Genomic DNA, 17129 nt, shown 5'->3' on the forward strand with positions numbered 1-17129 from the left:
TGTTGCTTACTCTAAGGAATTTTATATGCTGAGTCATTAACCTCATTTGCAGTATTTTCTGTTTTAGTTTAAAAAGCTTAAGTTGATGTTTGTAAATTAGTATAAAACTAGTGACAGTTTAGATTCCTTTTGGATCTTATTTTATTCTTAAAATTTTTAAATTATTCATTGTTTTTTTAGAGAAACATTACCTTTCCTAACTGATCAAAGACTGTGTAGCAGATTTTCATAATAGAGAGGCATTGGGGTGGGTATCAGGGCTCGGCATTCTTATCCATGCTCTACTAGCAACTGGCTACATGTCCTTGGGCAAATCGTGTTACTTTTCTGCATCCAGGCGATGCAGAACCCAACCTATTAGTCTAGTTGATCTCTAGGGTCATTTTCATTTGTGAGATTCTCTGACTTCTATACATGGTGTTCAGTGTCCTTTTCTCTCCTCTTCCCTTAACAAGGAAAGAGTTCTATTTCAAGGTAACATTGTATTGTTAGTTTTATTAGAGTAAAAGTCTTGTCTTAGGGCATGCTCTCTACTTAATTGTAAAGGCATAGGGTAGTGGGCCAGAGTGCGCAGTCTATAGCCAGATTGCTTGGCTTCCATTCTGCTCTACTCTTTGCTAGCTGTGTAACTTTGAGTAAGTTATTTAACTTTTTCAGTGCTTTAGGCTTCATCTGTTGGAAATGAAGATATGAATGGTAGTGCTTCATAGGTTATGGAGGTTTATTGAGCTTAATATTTGTTGTAAAGTGGTTGAAACAGTGCTTGGCACAACAGTGTTATGTAAATGTTGCTGTCATCTCTTGTTATTATGATATCTTTGTCCCCCATAGAATAACAACTTCAGGTGTGTAAGTGCCCATCCCTTGTGCTACTGCTTAGAATTTCTCTTTTTCCCATCTGAAGCTTTGTGGGACTATGCCTCTGTAGTAACTGGTTTCCAAGACAGACTACCCCTTGGTTTACTGATTCTCTCGAAGGACTCATAGGACTCATAGGACTCAGCACATAGTTACACGTGCACCTAAGGTTTGATTACAATGATAGGATATAAAACAAAATCACAAAAGAAAAAGGCGCAAGAGATGATATCTGAAGGAAACCAGGCCCAAGTTTCCAAGAGTCCTTTCCCAGTAGAGCCACGCAGGAAATGTTTAATCCCTCCAGCAACAAGTTACCCGTTAGAGACTCGGCACCTAAGGTTTTCCTTGGGGGCTGGTCACGTGGGCACCCTCAAGTACCAAAATTCCAGACGCCCAGAGGAAAGCAGATGTTCAACATAAACCACACTTATTGCACAATGAGCCACTGTTATTTAGGGAAAGTTCTATATCAATGTAGGGAATTGTTTACCAGTTATGTTCCCAGTTGCCAGCCGAGGACAAGCAGGCCTTTCTGAGGACAGCAGTCTCAGGTCTGCTATGTCAGCTTTTTTCTGCACAGCCTTGTGACCTTAGCTTTGCCTGATTTTTAAGGGTAAGACCTGCCGTTGCAGCATTGGTCCTGATACAGAGAAGGGGAGAGGTGAGGGAGAAGCACGTTTCTGTGCCTCCTCATCTCTTGTCATTCCTTTCATTTTTTTTTTTTCTCCTCTTCTCTGGGATAGTAAGTTTGAATTTCCTTTGAATACAGTTGAAGCTTATATCAGTCTTTTTTTATACCAAAGATTCAGCAGTAGCTTAGGGATGTATCTTATCTCAGAGGAGGGATTCTTACCTCAGTATTGATCTGAGTGGACTTTGGGGGGTAGGAACTCTTTTATATTGTGTGTAAATGATCTCTGTGCACATGGGCAATTTTATGGAGACAGAGTCTGCAGTTTTTATTACAGTTAGAAAAGGATTTTTAACCCTAAAAGAGTTGAGAACCAATAGATCCTTTTTTTTTTTTTAAAGAGAGAGTTTAAAACATCCAACTTTGTTAGAATTTAGATATTTGGAGAAGAGTATGGGGAAAGAATAACAAGGACCATTTATTGAGTGCTTGTGGCACTATGTTAAGTCTCATATTATCTTATCATCTTTTCAACTACCATTTTGAAAAAGTTAAGTAACTTACTTAAGGCCACATACCTAGTAAGTAGCAGAGCAGAAGTTCAAACTAAGGCCTGACACTGTATATCATTCCAAGTTCTAATTTTGGTACTTATGTTTTCATATGACATTTTTAATATAAGAAAATTAAATGTATTTAATTCTTTCCTCAAATAGCAATTGAAATACATTTCAATACTTTTGTACATCCTTATATCTTTAACTAAACATATACATGTTCAGCACCATTAAATTTGCTTTCTAAATAGTATATTATGCTTTAAAAATTATGTAAACCTACATCTCACATTTATTTTTCCCACTTTTAAAAATAGATTCAGCAGATAATTGAAGGAAAACTCTTCCCAATGAAAGCTCTAGGTTATTTTGCTGTTGTAACAGGAAAAGGTATGCAAAGATGGATTATTATAGTTTTTTGTTATTTTTAAATAGTAAAGATTAATTTTCTTAGGAGAACTTTACCATCATCTGTCCCTAGGAAACAGCTCTGAAAGCATTGAAGCTATAAGAGACTATGAAGAAGAATTTTTTCAGAATTCAAAACTCCTAAAGTAGGTATTTTGTTTCGATATTTAAAGAATTTATGGTGAGTGAGTAGCTTAAACTGTTTTCATTTAAAAGTTTGTTTTATAGCTGTTAGCTTAACATGAATTTCCATAATTTCTCCCAAATAGTGATCTGTATCTAATAAGCAAGTCCTTAAGCTGCTGAATTGGGAGCAGTTTGTCACAGTACAAAACGTGCTGACAGGATAGGCTGGCCCTTAGCATGTGGGCCCTGAAAGACAGCACAGAGCCCCCCCCCCCAAAGGTCACTATAAAGTGATTTTTTTAATCGCTTATATTTTTAAATACACATATATATTTCTTTTACAGTATTGGGGGAAGTTGGAGTTGGGGATGTCAAAGGGATGTTCTTAAATAGGTATTGACAGAAAATAACAGGAAATGAGATACTGACAGAAAAGCAAAAAGGAAAGGCTAAAGGGCAACTGAATTTTAAAACGTTATGACATGTAGAGAGTCTTTTGAACTGGAAAAGTGTGTTTGCCTCTGTGTTAGTATAGTAAATCAGGGTAGTCCTCTTACACAGTCTTGAGTATTGTCTGTTGGGGTGGGAGCTGGCAAGTGTGTAGAACTGTGCTGTCCGATACAGTGGTCACTAGCCTTGTGTGGTTGTTTAACTTTAAATTAGTTAACATTAAATAAAATTAAAACCAGCTCCTCAGTTACACTAGCCACACATTTCAAGGGCTCAATATCCCCATGTGGCTAGTGGCTACCATATTGGACAGCACAGATACAGAATACTTTCTTCATCACAGAAGGTTTATTGGCCATCCCTAGTATAACGTGATTAAGTAGGGCTGTTCTCATTATAACAAGCACATTCTCAAACCTGATGTTAGTATTGTGCTTTCTACCACTTCAATATACTTTTGCTCTGGCTATTTTTTATAGAACAAGCATGCTAAAGGCACACCAGGTGACTACAAGAAATCTAAGCCTTGCTGTGTCGGACTGCTTTTGGAAAATGGTACGAGAGTCAGTTGAACAACAGGCTGATAGTTTCAAGGGTAAGTTGGGTTTTAAAGTAAGCTGTCAAATTTAGATATTTTATTAGCTGATAATCTTAGGCATCCATCAGATTCTTTACTCTCTTTAACAGTTGCTTTTTAGTTTATTTACAGTAAGACAGTATGTGGGAAATGGAAAAATATGATTTTCAGTTGTACAGGAGCAGGATTTTCCCTTCCAGAAGAGACATTGCTAGGAGCACATTACGAAGTTTGCAGTAGAGTTTAGGAGAAAGAGCCTAGTAAACTGTGGAGAACTCAGGGTCCCCCTTTTGAGAGGGAAGAGAGGAAATGTGTTGGGAAGCAGAGCAGCTAATGTGCTTCAGCTCCATTGTACTAGTTCCTGAATCCCACACTTTCCTGTCCCAAGGCTTTGCTTGCTTCCATAGTTTCATTTGATGAGAGTATACCTTCCTTCCCTTTTCTCATCAGGAAATTCTACCCTTTTATCCCATTGAGTCCCTCACCAACCTTGTAAATATAATTCCCATTTTACAGAAGAACAAACTGAGGCACAGAATAACTTACCTAAGTAACATACCCAGCATCAAACAGTAATAGATAATAGACCCAGGATTTGAATCTTGGTGATGTGACTTCAGAGTCCACGTTCTTAGCAACTGTCCAAATTGCTTCAGCTATGTGCTTTGTGGCTTGAAAATGGAGAGACTAAAGTCAAGGAGATTAGTCTGGAAAACTGTTGCAGTAATGCGATTCAGATATTAAGAGCCCAGGGTACTCAGGAACTTACAGGGTCACACTCAGAAATTGAGTCAATACAGAAGATTTGTGAGGTAGTCTTTAACTACTGCATCTGGAATGGAAGAGAATCCCCAAACTTGAGCATCTTTCCTTCTTCCTCAGCAACACGTTTTAACCTTGAAACGGAGTGGAAGAATAACTATCCTCGCCTGCGAGAACTTGACCGGGTAATCTTTGTGTACCTTGTGTATTTTGTATATACCTAGTTTAATATTGTGCTGTAACAAAATTTATGTAAAGCAAAATCTGGTAATCGAAATTGTTTTGGTTTTGACCACGATTACTGATTCAGGACAGCAAGGTTGCATTTCCAGGAGCAGTTGTCACTTCTACAATAATTTAAATTATTTGTTACATAATAATAAAAGAATTAGGAATCATAGGCTGTCAAAACAAGTGTTTAAAAATGTTCTCTGAGAAGGTGAAGAATATTCTTTAAGAGTTTTATCACATTAACATATTTAATGTAAACTTTTAAAAATTGTGCAACATCTTTTTTACCTTCTCTCTGTTTCCTATGGAGAAATATACTCTGTTAGTGGGACTTATGTATTGGTTTTCCTTGATCTTAAAATGCCATCAATTGTAAAACACAACATCAACTTACTATTACTAATACAGTAAATTAATATGTATTGATAACTTTATCACATAACATTTGTCATGTGAAAAACTTAACTGAACAAATGTTACGTGAAAAACTGTATTCAGAATTAGCTGAATAAGATAGATGTTTGTGTCAGTTTCTTTGTCTTAACCTGAATATTGACATTCCTAAAAAAGAGACTGGAAGAGAGGAGCGTTACTTGCTGGTCACGCATGCTTCAAACCTAAGCCCAGCCAGAATCCTGTCAGAGGCCTTCCTTTTAGTTAATGTCTGAAAAACATGGCGCGGCAAATTGACTAACTTATGAGAATCTTACATGTATCTGTATTGCCTAGAATGAACTATTTGAAAAAGCTAAAAATGAAATCCTCGATGAAGTTATCAGTCTGAGCCAGGTTACACCAAAACATTGGTGAGTATTTGACCTTTTCTCAAAGACTTTACTATATAAATTATAATGGAATACTAAAATTTAGATCAATAAAGCAGTGATTTATTGTAGCCTTCACTTATCCCCCCAAACACTTAGTAAACAGGCAAGAGCAGAGAAGTATGTCTTCCTGTGAAATCTAATCAGTAACCAATCAAATATTTTAACTGTAATAAATTTTGCACTTATTAAATATCTCTGAGAAGAGACATTCTGAAAGATAGCATTCTCCATGCTCTTTTTAAGTCTTGATTTGTCTTAGGCTTTTCTTTACTTTATACTTAATAAATACATAATTTTTATTTCTGTAAAATCATTTAGGTAAAAGTTTTATCAAATTGTGATTTAGATAAATATCAGTCTGTCAAAAGTGGTTGCTCTAGTTGAATTACACATAGAGAACAAATCTACAGTGAAAATTGATTTGTTAAAGAGAAGACCGTATTGTTTTCAAATTCTCATATCTGCATAAGAACACTGGTGCTTTTGGTAAGATCTGCCTGATATGTTTTGTACAGATTACATTTGAAATTGAATTCTATTTAAGATTTTTTTTAAATAGCAAGTAAATGCATCCTTTTGAAAAATACTCATGCAAAAATTGCTTTTAAGGCAAGCTATCACCTTCCACCTGTTTTATGTAAATATTGGCATTCCTTAATTTGTTGGAATAGCACAGTAACCAAAATAGGTTCCATGTACCTCAAGCATGCTATATATAAATAGCACTGCAAGTTTTATAATCATATTTTAATTATCAAATTCCTTGTACATAAAATGTCTAATGAAATATGTAATATTTTAAGAATTTATTTTTCTTAAAGCAGAACTATCCTTATTACCATTCACTATAAATATTTTCTGTAACTCTTCTGTTTGCTCAGTTGAAGGTTATCAAAATTGACTGGAGACAGTAGTGTCCTGTCCTTAGATTTCTGTTGAGTGTCACTAGTTTCCTTAACTTTTCCTCAGTGGTGAACCCTTTTCTCTCTTCAAGTGGTTAAAATTTTCCTGTTCTAATCTCTTCTCCTTATCCAAAAGGAATTCTGGTCTTACCTGTATTTGTTGATTGACTAATCATATATACACATACACAAAGCAACTTGTTATCTTTGTTATTATTTGTATTTTAAGCTAGTTCTGTGGTTTTCTGAAAATCAACCAGCATTTGAAGTCTGCAAGAGATGTATATATATGTTGTGTGTGTGTATGTATATGTACACACACACACACACAGAATGAATGTAATACTACTTACTAGGTTGTATAAGGATAATGTACAGAAAAAGTGATTTGTAAACTGTAACAATAATGCTCTTTATGGGAGAATTTGGCATTATCAGGTGGAAATGGTTAGTTTTCTTTGGACAGAGCAAGTCTGAAGTCAAAGTATGCATACACTCAAGTGAGCCTTAAAGATAAATTTAATTTACCTAACACATGGATGACTGAAGGGAACTGTGAGGGGTTAAGAAACCTATGTTACCAGATTGGCTATTGAAAAGGCAAGGGAAGAGAACTAGGATGTCTGGCTGCCAGAGATTTATTCTTTAAGCTGCTGGATCTTTTCATCACTTTCCTACCCGCCCCCCAACGCCCCACTTTTTTTTTTTTCCTCCCAGACTCTATCACTTAACACATAGATCAAAATAGCAGGTCCTAATTTTAGCTGTTTGAGCCACATTGATTTCAACTGCATTGTATCCAAAATGTTTTATTTTTATGACATAGTTGATGTCTTATGTAGTATCTTTTTGCTGCATAATGCCTTATGTGACATTTTAGGATGCATGCCTAAGATGTTTATAATTATTTAAGTGACAGGACTGTTTGATCTGTAGTTGGTGATATGAAAACAGTGTTACAGGCATTTTGTCATTCTACAATACTTCAGTTATATTTTTAGAAGGTTATGGGAGGTTTAGATTTGACATATGCTTCATTATAGTGAGAAATAGGCTCAACATTTTCACACAATACACTTGCTCATTAGGAGTTGATTGTGGACACTAAGCAGGAGATAATGATACATCATTAACACTATGTGACCACCATTATAGTCAGATCTTTTTTTCCATGTCATTTAGAAGGATAGCTGGCTGGACTTGTAGAAATACACTTTAAAAAAATAATATTGTGCTATGCATACAATTTTTGATAAAGTATTAAGTTTATTTTGTTGAAGTTAGAAGAATGAAAGGAAAATAGGAATGCACAGTTAAGTGCCCTCAGATTTCTTATATCATAATCTGAGATTTAAAGAGTGAATAGGTGCTGGGTAAAAGGCAGTGACCAGAATATTGCAGAGACCAAGAAAGGTGGCACAGGTAACTGAATAGTTACCTATGGCTTCAGCATAGAAGGAGGCAAGAGGAGGGGATGAAATAGTGGATATAAACCAGGAATAGATGATTAAGGGCTTTACAAGTCATGTTCAGAAGCTTGGGATTTATCCCATGAGCAGTAAGGGTCAATGAAGAGTTTTAAGTCACATTTGCATTTCAGAAGGATCTTTGTAGTAAGGAAAGTGGAATACAGGCGGGGAAAACTGAGCAAGGAGACAGCTGGCTGTTGAAATAATCAAGATGAGAAGCAATGGTGGTTTGAACTTGAACTGTGGTTGTGCAGATGGAGAAGGGGAGACAGTTTTGAGATATTTGAGAGGTTACCTAGAGGATAGAATTGACAGGATTTAGTGATTGGCAGGTAATGTAGAAGAGGAGTTAGTTAAGCACTGAGTACATCTGTATCCAGTAATTATGCTGCTAGAACTCTATGGAAATGAAGATATTTTTGACAAAAGATGAACACATAAGAATCTTCACCATGGTTTTGTTTTTAAGTGTTAAAAAAAATTAACACTTATGTTTCTATTTGGAATTATATAATAGTTGATTTATCCATGGAGTGTATTACTGCGGACCCATTGAAAAATAATAGGTTGTTGACATGGAAAACTATGAACAATATACTTTTTTATTGTATTTATTAAACAGTATGTGTAATTATCCACCTGTGTAAATACACACAAATAGTAATGTAGGCATTAACTTTCTAATGATAAATTAAGCTGTGACTTGATGTCATCTAGTGAAAGAGAAATTATGGAGGATTTTTTACTTTTTCTGTGTTGGTTGAAATTGTTACATGGAGTAAGTTTTCCACTTTAAAAGAAAAAATTCCGTTTTGAAAAAATTTAATTAAAAAGGAGGTAGGTAAGGTTTGGGAGAAAAAGAAGGTAATAAATAGAACTATAATGGCAATTGTATTTTGTGTATTAGTGGAATTTATCCCTGGATGATGGCAAAACTTAGGTTAGGATAGGGAAGAAGTCCACAATCACGTAGAACACATACTGGGGAAATCGGCTGCTGTAAGTTGAGGACAAATGGTCTGGAAGAGAGATTGTCGGGTGAGGAGAACATAGCTTCCACTTCCTAACTCTGAAGCACGTTCAACTAATTCTTGCTTTCAGGCATCAGGATTCAAGGACAGTGACTGCCTGTAAGGGAGAGTCAGGAGAGGATTAAAGATGCAAGGAGCGGAGAAAGAGTGAGAGTGTAAAATCGTTGTTTGTTATGGAACAGGGTTTCATAACATACTGAGGGCACAAGAAAAGTTATTGTGATGTAGGGAAGCAGGGGAGCCTGGACAGAGGACAGCAGCTTGGTGATGAAAGGGTGAGTGAGCCCGGGTAAGGATAGGTGACAGCAGCTGCCTGTGGTGGATTGGGAAGCTGCAGCCTCCTTTGAGAAAGTTACTTAAGGCTTGTCAGGATTTGGTGGTCTGGGGTTTTGTTATGATCTCCTTGAAGGGGAGTCTGAATTGTGGATTCCTGTCCCACGGACTCCTAGGAAGAGGTAACAGACCATGTGTGTTCTGAGGCAGGAGCAGCAAAAGGCCATAGTGGTCAGAGGCTGGATCCTGATCTTTTGTTCATCTTTTTGAAAATTGTATCTGAACGGATGGCCCTGATAAGCTTCTTTCCTTCCATCTTGTTCTTAAAATTATCCCATTATCTGTCATTAATACCATCGACTTGATCCTTCTTGTCCTCAGTGGTGTATCCTATTCTCATACTCTTTCTTCCTTCCTTTCTTCCTTCTCTCCTTTCCTCCCTCCCTCCCTTCCTTCCTTCCTTCCTTTCTTCCTTCCATTTGTTCTTATTGAAACATAGTTGACATACAGTATTATGTTAGTTTCAGTATACTACATAGTGATTTGACATGTGCATGTATTATGGAACAATCATGGCAAGACGTCTAGATACCATCTGTCCTGATACAAAATTATTACAATATTATTGGCCATATTATTCATGTTGGTATTACATCACCATGACTTATTTTATAATTGGATGTTTGTACCTCTGTATCTTCACCTGTTTTGTCCTCCCTCCCATACTCTTCCACTTCCTGGTTGTCAGGGAAAAAGACACTGAAAATTAGCAAGGGAAAGCCAGCAGCTAAGCTCATTGACTCAGTAGACTTAATTTTACACAAAACATTGGGTGAGTACAAGCAATCTTATCTATGAGGGAATGTTGACTCCTCTCACCCAAGGAAAGTGCAGTTTGGCTTTTGGATAGAAGAGGTGTTTCTGCTACCCTGAGCTTTGTGGCTACATCCCAAAAGGTGGAGGTTACTCTTAAGACTGATCACTTGATAAACAGGGTGTTTTTGTGTGTTGTAGTATTATGTTGCAGTAGAGATTAGTTTGGGAGAAGCCAAATAAATATTTTCTTGAGATTTCTTTTTTTCTTGATTGAAATAGTTGTCTTTTTTCTATTTAGAGAACTGTATTCTTGTAAGATGTCCTCTAAGGTAGTATTTTCAACTTGATTTTGCATCTTTTATATTATCATGCAGTGTTGCACAGTTTTACCTAGCAATATCCGTTAGCATCTCTGTGCTTTGTGCTGTGGTCTGATAAATTATTAAAATCGTACCAAGAAGTTTACAGTCTTGGACTCCACTTCACAGTCAACGTGTATAAAGTGTGTATTAATATTAGGTAAATAGCACATGAAAATTTGCTTGGAATTATTAGTCATTAGGGAAATGCAAATTAAAACCATAACGAGATACCACTATAAACCTATTAGAATGACTAAAATGAACACAGCTAATCATACCAAATGTTGGCAAGATGTGGAAGATCTAGAACTCTCATACTCGTAGGAGTATAAAATCGTTCAGCCAATTTGGAAAACAGTTTGGCAGTATCTTAAAAAGTTAAATATATAATTACCATATGATCCAGCCATTCCACTCCTAGATATTTGCCTAAGAGGATTAAGAGCATGTATCACACAAAGACCTGTACATGAATGCTCATAGCAGCTTTACTGATGATAGCCAACAACCATAAACAACCCAAATGTCCATCAGCAGGTGAATAAATAAACAGATTCATGCAATGGACTATTACTCACGAAACAAGAAGTGAAGTATTAATATACACAGTAGCATGGGTGAATCTCAAAATAATTACGTTGAGTGAAAGAAATCAGACGAAATAAGAGTACATGTTGTATGAATTCTAGAAAACTTTAGCTAATCTGTAGTGACAAAAAACAGATCCAATGGCTACAACTTTTGAGGATGATGCATAAGTTCATTATCTTTATTGTGGTGATGTACAGGTGTGTACTTTCATCAAAATTTTAAGTATGTGCAATTTATTGTGAGTTAATGATGCTTCAATAAAGCTGTTTATAAAAACAATGTTATATTTGAATGTAGTGTTCTTGGAACTTTTCTTTTTTAATTTCAGGGAGGAAATCCTTCAGCAGTCTTTGTGGGAAAGAGTATCAACTCATGTGATTGAAAACATCTATCTTCCAGCTGCACAGACCATGAATTCAGGGACTTTTAATACTACAGTGGATATCAAACTTAAACAGTGGACCGATAAGCAGCTTCCTAATAAAGCAGTCGAGGTTAGGATATAATTTAATTAAATGGGTAAGAAGCATTATCTGAAGGGAGTAGGAGCTGTGAATTTTAGGTTTTATTCCCATCGCAGTCACTATCTTTCTTTTTGGTCCTTATGCTCCTTTTATTCTTTTCCTAATATCTGTGCTGGGATTAACCGTAATGCTGTTACCAGTTACGACTGTTAAAAAAACAAAATTTACTAATTGATATGGTATGGTCTGAGGGTATTGGTTGTCCTTCCAAAGGTAGCATTTAACAAAACCAGCAAAATTTGTTTGAACTTCCTCTGCAGATAGAGATTCCATAAGGAGAATGGCTAATGGATGAAACAATTCATTTGTTGGTTTTTCTTCAGGGCTCAATTTTACTTAAATAATTATTTTCTTAGTTAGGACCCTACCAGGTTAGACTAAGAATTTTAAGAAAGTCCCTTAGAGAATGCATTTCTGTTACCCGTGTATCTTGTTCATAAGTGTATGCTATCGTTGGGCTATTTGCTTAATATGCTTCTTGTTTCCTCATCTATAAAATAGGGACAAAATTGTTGCCTATGGCACAGATTGTTACAAGAGGTTAACATATGTAAAATACTTTGACAGTACCTGGTCCATAGTAACCACTCAGTGAATGTCAGCTGCTGTTATGATGATGATGATCATCATCCAGGTTGATCTTGCCTCTCACATCACTCTGAAGACTGGTTGTTGTGGATAAGAGTCAGTGTGTCCTGTACTTCTGTGTGAGGTTGCTCACAAAATTAGAATCCACATTAAAAATAATTTTGTTGTTTATACCTACCTTAGAAACAAAATGTCAGTGTCTAATTATTCAGGTGTTTTTCACCCCTTTCCTGTTCTGCTCCCGTCCTTGCTTCTTCACCTCTGATCTCAATTCCCTCAAGCCTCTTTTTCTAAGAACTCTTAACAGCTGTTCTACCTAAGCTGCATGTTGCTGACCCCTGGTCAGTTCTTGACACATTTACCCCTGAAGTAATTAGAGAGCTGCCACCACCATGTCACCAGCACTCCTCACCACTGGCCCTGACATTTTTCTGGGCCCTGTCCCATGATAGCATCATATTTTCACATCCTAAGGTTCGAGCAGTGGAAGTGATCGCAAAAATGGCAAGTGACTTTGTCTCCTGCTGCTTTCTCCCTCCCCTAGGTGTGGTAGAAAGACATGAACCTGCTGAGGGTCAAGAAACTAATTTTAATACCTCCCTGTGTTCTTGGACAGTCACCTTTCTTTATGCCATAATTTCTTAATGTTTAAAATGAGAAGGGGCAAATAAAAAACACAGCATTAACTAATCCACTTAATCCTAAGTAGGTTTAGTTCTTAATTGCTTTCGACACTATCAGATAGTTGGGAGTTAGCAGTAATGCAAGGCTGAGTAATACTCAACTATGTTTAAAAGTATTGACACATTACTTCATCTATTTGTATAAAGGCAGAGATGTGAGAGATTAAATAATTAGGAAATTTGCAACTTGTTACAGTGTGGCAGAAGCAGGCAAACTCAGATGTTTGGATGACCTGAGTCTGGCGGCCGCCATGGGGTGCGGACCTTCTCGGGAGGGGCAGCTCCTGTTGGGCTCCAGTGGGTGGTGCTGTGCAGGAAAACATGGGCCCAGTGCTGCTAGATAGTTCGGAAGAGGCTGGAAACGCAGATTTTATATAGTCTCTCAGGTTTTAAATATTGGTTACTAATTTTTAAAAATTAAAGACACTGTGTATGTGTAGCAAAACATGTCAGGAGGCCAAATCTATCCCGCCAGCTACCAATATGAGCCCTTTAGGCCAGAGTTTATATTTGCTACTTTTTTTTTAAAAACATGATTTTATATGTGTTTTTTTTTAATTGAAGTATAGTCAGTTTACAATGTTGTGTTAATTTCTGGTGTACAGCATAGTGATTCAGTTATACATCACATGTGTTTTCTGATACACTGATTTATCACTTCTGATAAACTGATCTGTCACATCTATTTGACTTACATTCACGTGCTTATTTTTCTTGTTACACGTTAAATAAAAGTATGCAGTATAAATACAGTTTTTTTCTTTTTAATAATTCTAGGTTGCTTGGGAGACCCTACAAGAAGAATTTTCCCGCTTCATGACAGAACCAAAAGGAAAAGAGCATGATGACATATTTGATAAACTTAAAGAGGCTGTTAAGGAAGAAAGTATTAAACGCCACAAGTGGAATGATTTTGCAGAGGACAGCTTAGTATGTCGTTTGTATATTAGGGTGTCAGCCTCATATTTTTATATAATTTCTCAAATTGATATTCCTTTATAGACTTTTTATATGGCTAAATTATCTTCTGAATTGAAAATAATGAAGGAAAGAAATAGATTTATGAAATGTAATAGGCCCTTTGACATTTCTCTGCCCTTCTAAAATCATCCTCTGCTATTTCTTTCTTGGCTATCATTTCAAAAAAAAAGTCAGACCTCAAAGTAAACAGTTTTCTATAAACTTCCACCAAATTTACATGGGCCTAAACTATGGATAGCTGCTTCTCATTGGTAACAGTGGGAATTAGATGAATTGGTTTTCAGCGGAGTTGAGTCATAAAATGTTAGAATTCTAAAATCGTAATGCTAACTACCATATATTGAGTGCTTACGAGGTGCCAGAAACTCTGCTATGTATTTTGTAAGCATTATTTTATTTAGTTCTTAAGCAGTTCTGTTACTGTTATTGACAAAGCTGGGATATGAGCCCCACTCTAATTACAAAACCTGGCTCCTGACCTCTACTACCTGATAAATCTTTTGTTACGTAGAATGTTCTCATCACCATAATCAAACCTTATTAAGCACCTGCTCTGCGCAGTTATGAGAGATCCTGTTGAAAGATAAGATTGAGTAGTTTTCTAGGAAAATGCATATCTCACTATAGGCTGATGGTAATTATAATTTTTTTGAAGAAATGTTTGTCTTCATATTTGAAAACATTATTCATTCTTGTCAAATGCTTTAAGATTTCTGAGAGAATGGTGCCATTTTCATTCATTTGTTCGATATTTATAACATTTGGAGACCAATTTTCTTATAATAAATAACTAACATTTACTTATGGTTGTCTAGACCTTTTAAGCTTCCTTCCATTACATTTTTCATTGCTGTTCACAGTCAGATAATGGTTATTGCTTTTTTTTTCCTCTTCTCTTTTTTTTGAAAATGCTAACACAGGTCATAATGGCAAAAGGGAACAGTAGACATGATCTGAATCCCTAGCTCCTGAATATCAAGGTTCTAGGGTATAATTTTATGTAGTTAAGTATGAAATTCTACAGACACACACACACACACACACACCTGACTGTCTTATAGATAGTGAATTCATTTAATTTGGGCTAGGAGAAAATCTCCACTATTTATTTTTTAGACAAAAAGGTGATAAGCAGACAGATAATAAGACCTCCTACATTTGTGTGGGAGGGACATACTTTTATGTTGTTGTAGATACATCTGTTATTTTTGGATATTTGCTAAGCTGTCAGTTTGAATAAAAATTACTAAAATGGTAAGTTAAAATAGAGGTTTTTCTTTCCTTGTTATTTCAGCGGGTTATTCAACACAATGCGTTGGAAGACCGGTCCATATCTGATAAGCAGCAGTGGGATGCAGCTATTTATTTTATGGAAGAGGCTCTTCAGGCTCGTCTCAAGGATAGTAAGTAGGGACATGGGTTATTGAGTTTTGAGTATTCCCAGTGGAGACAGAGTCATTAACCTTAGTGAACATTGGTTTAAAAAAAAAAATTCCATTTCAGGGTCTTGGTCATAAATATTCTAGTTAAATATTATTTGTGGAATTTTTCAGTCAACTGCTTATAAACTATTCTTAAATATTATTGAATTGGACACATGCTATATGTGCTCATATTCTAAAAGCTGTGATTCAGACTATTTTAGTGTTTGCTACTGTACTTATGGGAACTTTATAAGCAATTGTATTTTTCATAGATTCTAAACATACATGATTCTTACACATTTACATTTCAATAATATAGTTTTTAAAAATTTCAGCTGACTTTGTATTGATATAGCATTTTGAAACAGTTACGAAAGCAAGACAGCATTAGTTATCATTTATGTTCTTGGTAAGTGATAAAATTCATGATGAATTAATTTTTAAAAAATTTTTCTAGCCGAAAATGCAATTGAAAATATGGTGGGTCCAGATTGGAAAAAGAGATGGTTGTACTGGAAGAATCGAACCCAAGAACAGGTAAAAGCAAACAAATCCTCATCATTTTAATTCAGGCATTAAGATACAACCTTTGCATGCCTTAGACCAAACTTAATTATTTCAGATGCTTTATGTCAGCCTTTCTAAAATATAATAAATCTTTAGAATAAACAGTAAACCACAAAAGAAAGTGCGAAACAAACGAGATAGCTGTGTTATTAAAAGAAAAGGGAGATGAAATATGCCCCTTTGTGGTTGATTACTTTGTTCATTTCATTGTCCTATTTGAGGTAAAATGAAGGTTAAGGTTATGAACAAAAAAAAAAAATGACAAGGATTTCAGAAGATGTGGAAAGAATGTGATTAGAATAAAAGATACAATGACTTTTTTATCTTATTCTATTAATATTATCTCTGGATATTTCTATAGTATATTCGGATTATTTTATTCTTTTGCATTTTTTGCTCCTATGTTCACAAAGTAAGTATAAAAATTCAGACAGAGGTAGAATTATAGAATTCATTCACTTATTTATTAATGTTTATTAACATTTAATGAGCACTTTATAAAAACAAAGTGGTAAAGGCAAGTATTAGTAACTTTACAAATGAGTAAATAGAAGGAAAATGTGTAATCATTAAAATTCCACCCGCTTTTTGTTCTTTCTTTATTGTTATGGCTTCTTTTCCCATCTAGCATTGATTCTTACACCAGTAACTGTTTTTTACATTAATTCCTCAAATAGAATAGTGTAAAGAGAGTGTAGAATCAAAATCCCTAAATGAAGGAAGTAATGAATAAGAAGAGTTAGCATCCAATTCACTGTCCTTTCTTCCTTCCTTGAATCCATTAGAGAAAAGAGACCAAGATACGGAAATATTGAGAGAGAGCAGATAAAGAGAATGAAAAATTACCAAATTACATATCATTCCTATTTTCTTCTTTATTTCTTTTTGTTTTATTTTCATTTTAAATAGAGAGTTAATTGTCTAACCAACACCCTATTTTTTTCTAGTTTTATGTATTTCTTGTTTCATAAGCTTCTGTCAGATGTGAGTCCCAGTTTGTCTTAATTTGTGAGGGGACAACCTTCCTCTTCTCTCTTTTTCTGATATGATTTTTGTGAAAAAATGAGTCATTAAGAGACTGAAGAGAAGCTAAAGAAGTGGGCAGAGGTAGTGGTTGGGTCCTGCCTGTGTGCAGAGTGCATCAGTTATCTCTGCCCTACACATGGGCTGCAAGGAGCCAGTCTTTCAGAAAAAAAATTTTTGGAGATCCATCAGATATTTCTGACTTTGAGACAAGAAGAGGCATTGATTAGAAGGAACTGGTATAGGACAGATAAACTCCAAAGAAAAATGGTGTCTGACTCTTAAGGCTTAGTGAAATTAGGCCTATTAGGTCTAGAACAATCAATGACGGCAGAACTTGCCTCCGCAACTAGTAGTAAATATGCTTAGGCCAGACGCTCTCAGAGAGAAATGATTCCTGGTTGTAAGTTACTTTTCTCAGGAACTTGAACCCATAGGGGATCCCTTCAAGAGAAGCAGGGGAGT

General features: G+C 35.6%; 1 protein-coding gene across 4 annotated transcripts in view; it reads left to right on the top strand.

Annotated features, from left to right (window-relative positions):
• The window catches only part of OPA1 (OPA1 mitochondrial dynamin like GTPase), an 84475-nt gene that overhangs the window by 35065 nt on the left and 32281 nt on the right, over positions 1–17129 (top strand). For all 4 annotated transcript variants that reach the window (XM_010994377.3, XM_010994379.3, XM_010994378.3 and 1 more), the window contains 9 exons: positions 2367–2439; positions 2531–2603; positions 3513–3628; positions 4493–4557; positions 5333–5409; positions 11203–11368; positions 13447–13599; positions 14945–15053; positions 15532–15611. In XM_010994377.3, coding sequence (XP_010992679.1) covers positions 2367–2439; positions 2531–2603; positions 3513–3628; positions 4493–4557; positions 5333–5409; positions 11203–11368; positions 13447–13599; positions 14945–15053; positions 15532–15611 — 912 coding nt within the window. The remainder of the gene's footprint in view (positions 1–2366; positions 2440–2530; positions 2604–3512; positions 3629–4492; positions 4558–5332; positions 5410–11202; positions 11369–13446; positions 13600–14944; positions 15054–15531; positions 15612–17129) is intronic.

This window comes from Camelus dromedarius, chromosome 2 (genome assembly GCF_036321535.1).
Source record: "Camelus dromedarius isolate mCamDro1 chromosome 2, mCamDro1.pat, whole genome shotgun sequence".
In the NCBI taxonomy this organism is placed as follows: Eukaryota; Metazoa; Chordata; class Mammalia; order Artiodactyla; family Camelidae; genus Camelus; species Camelus dromedarius.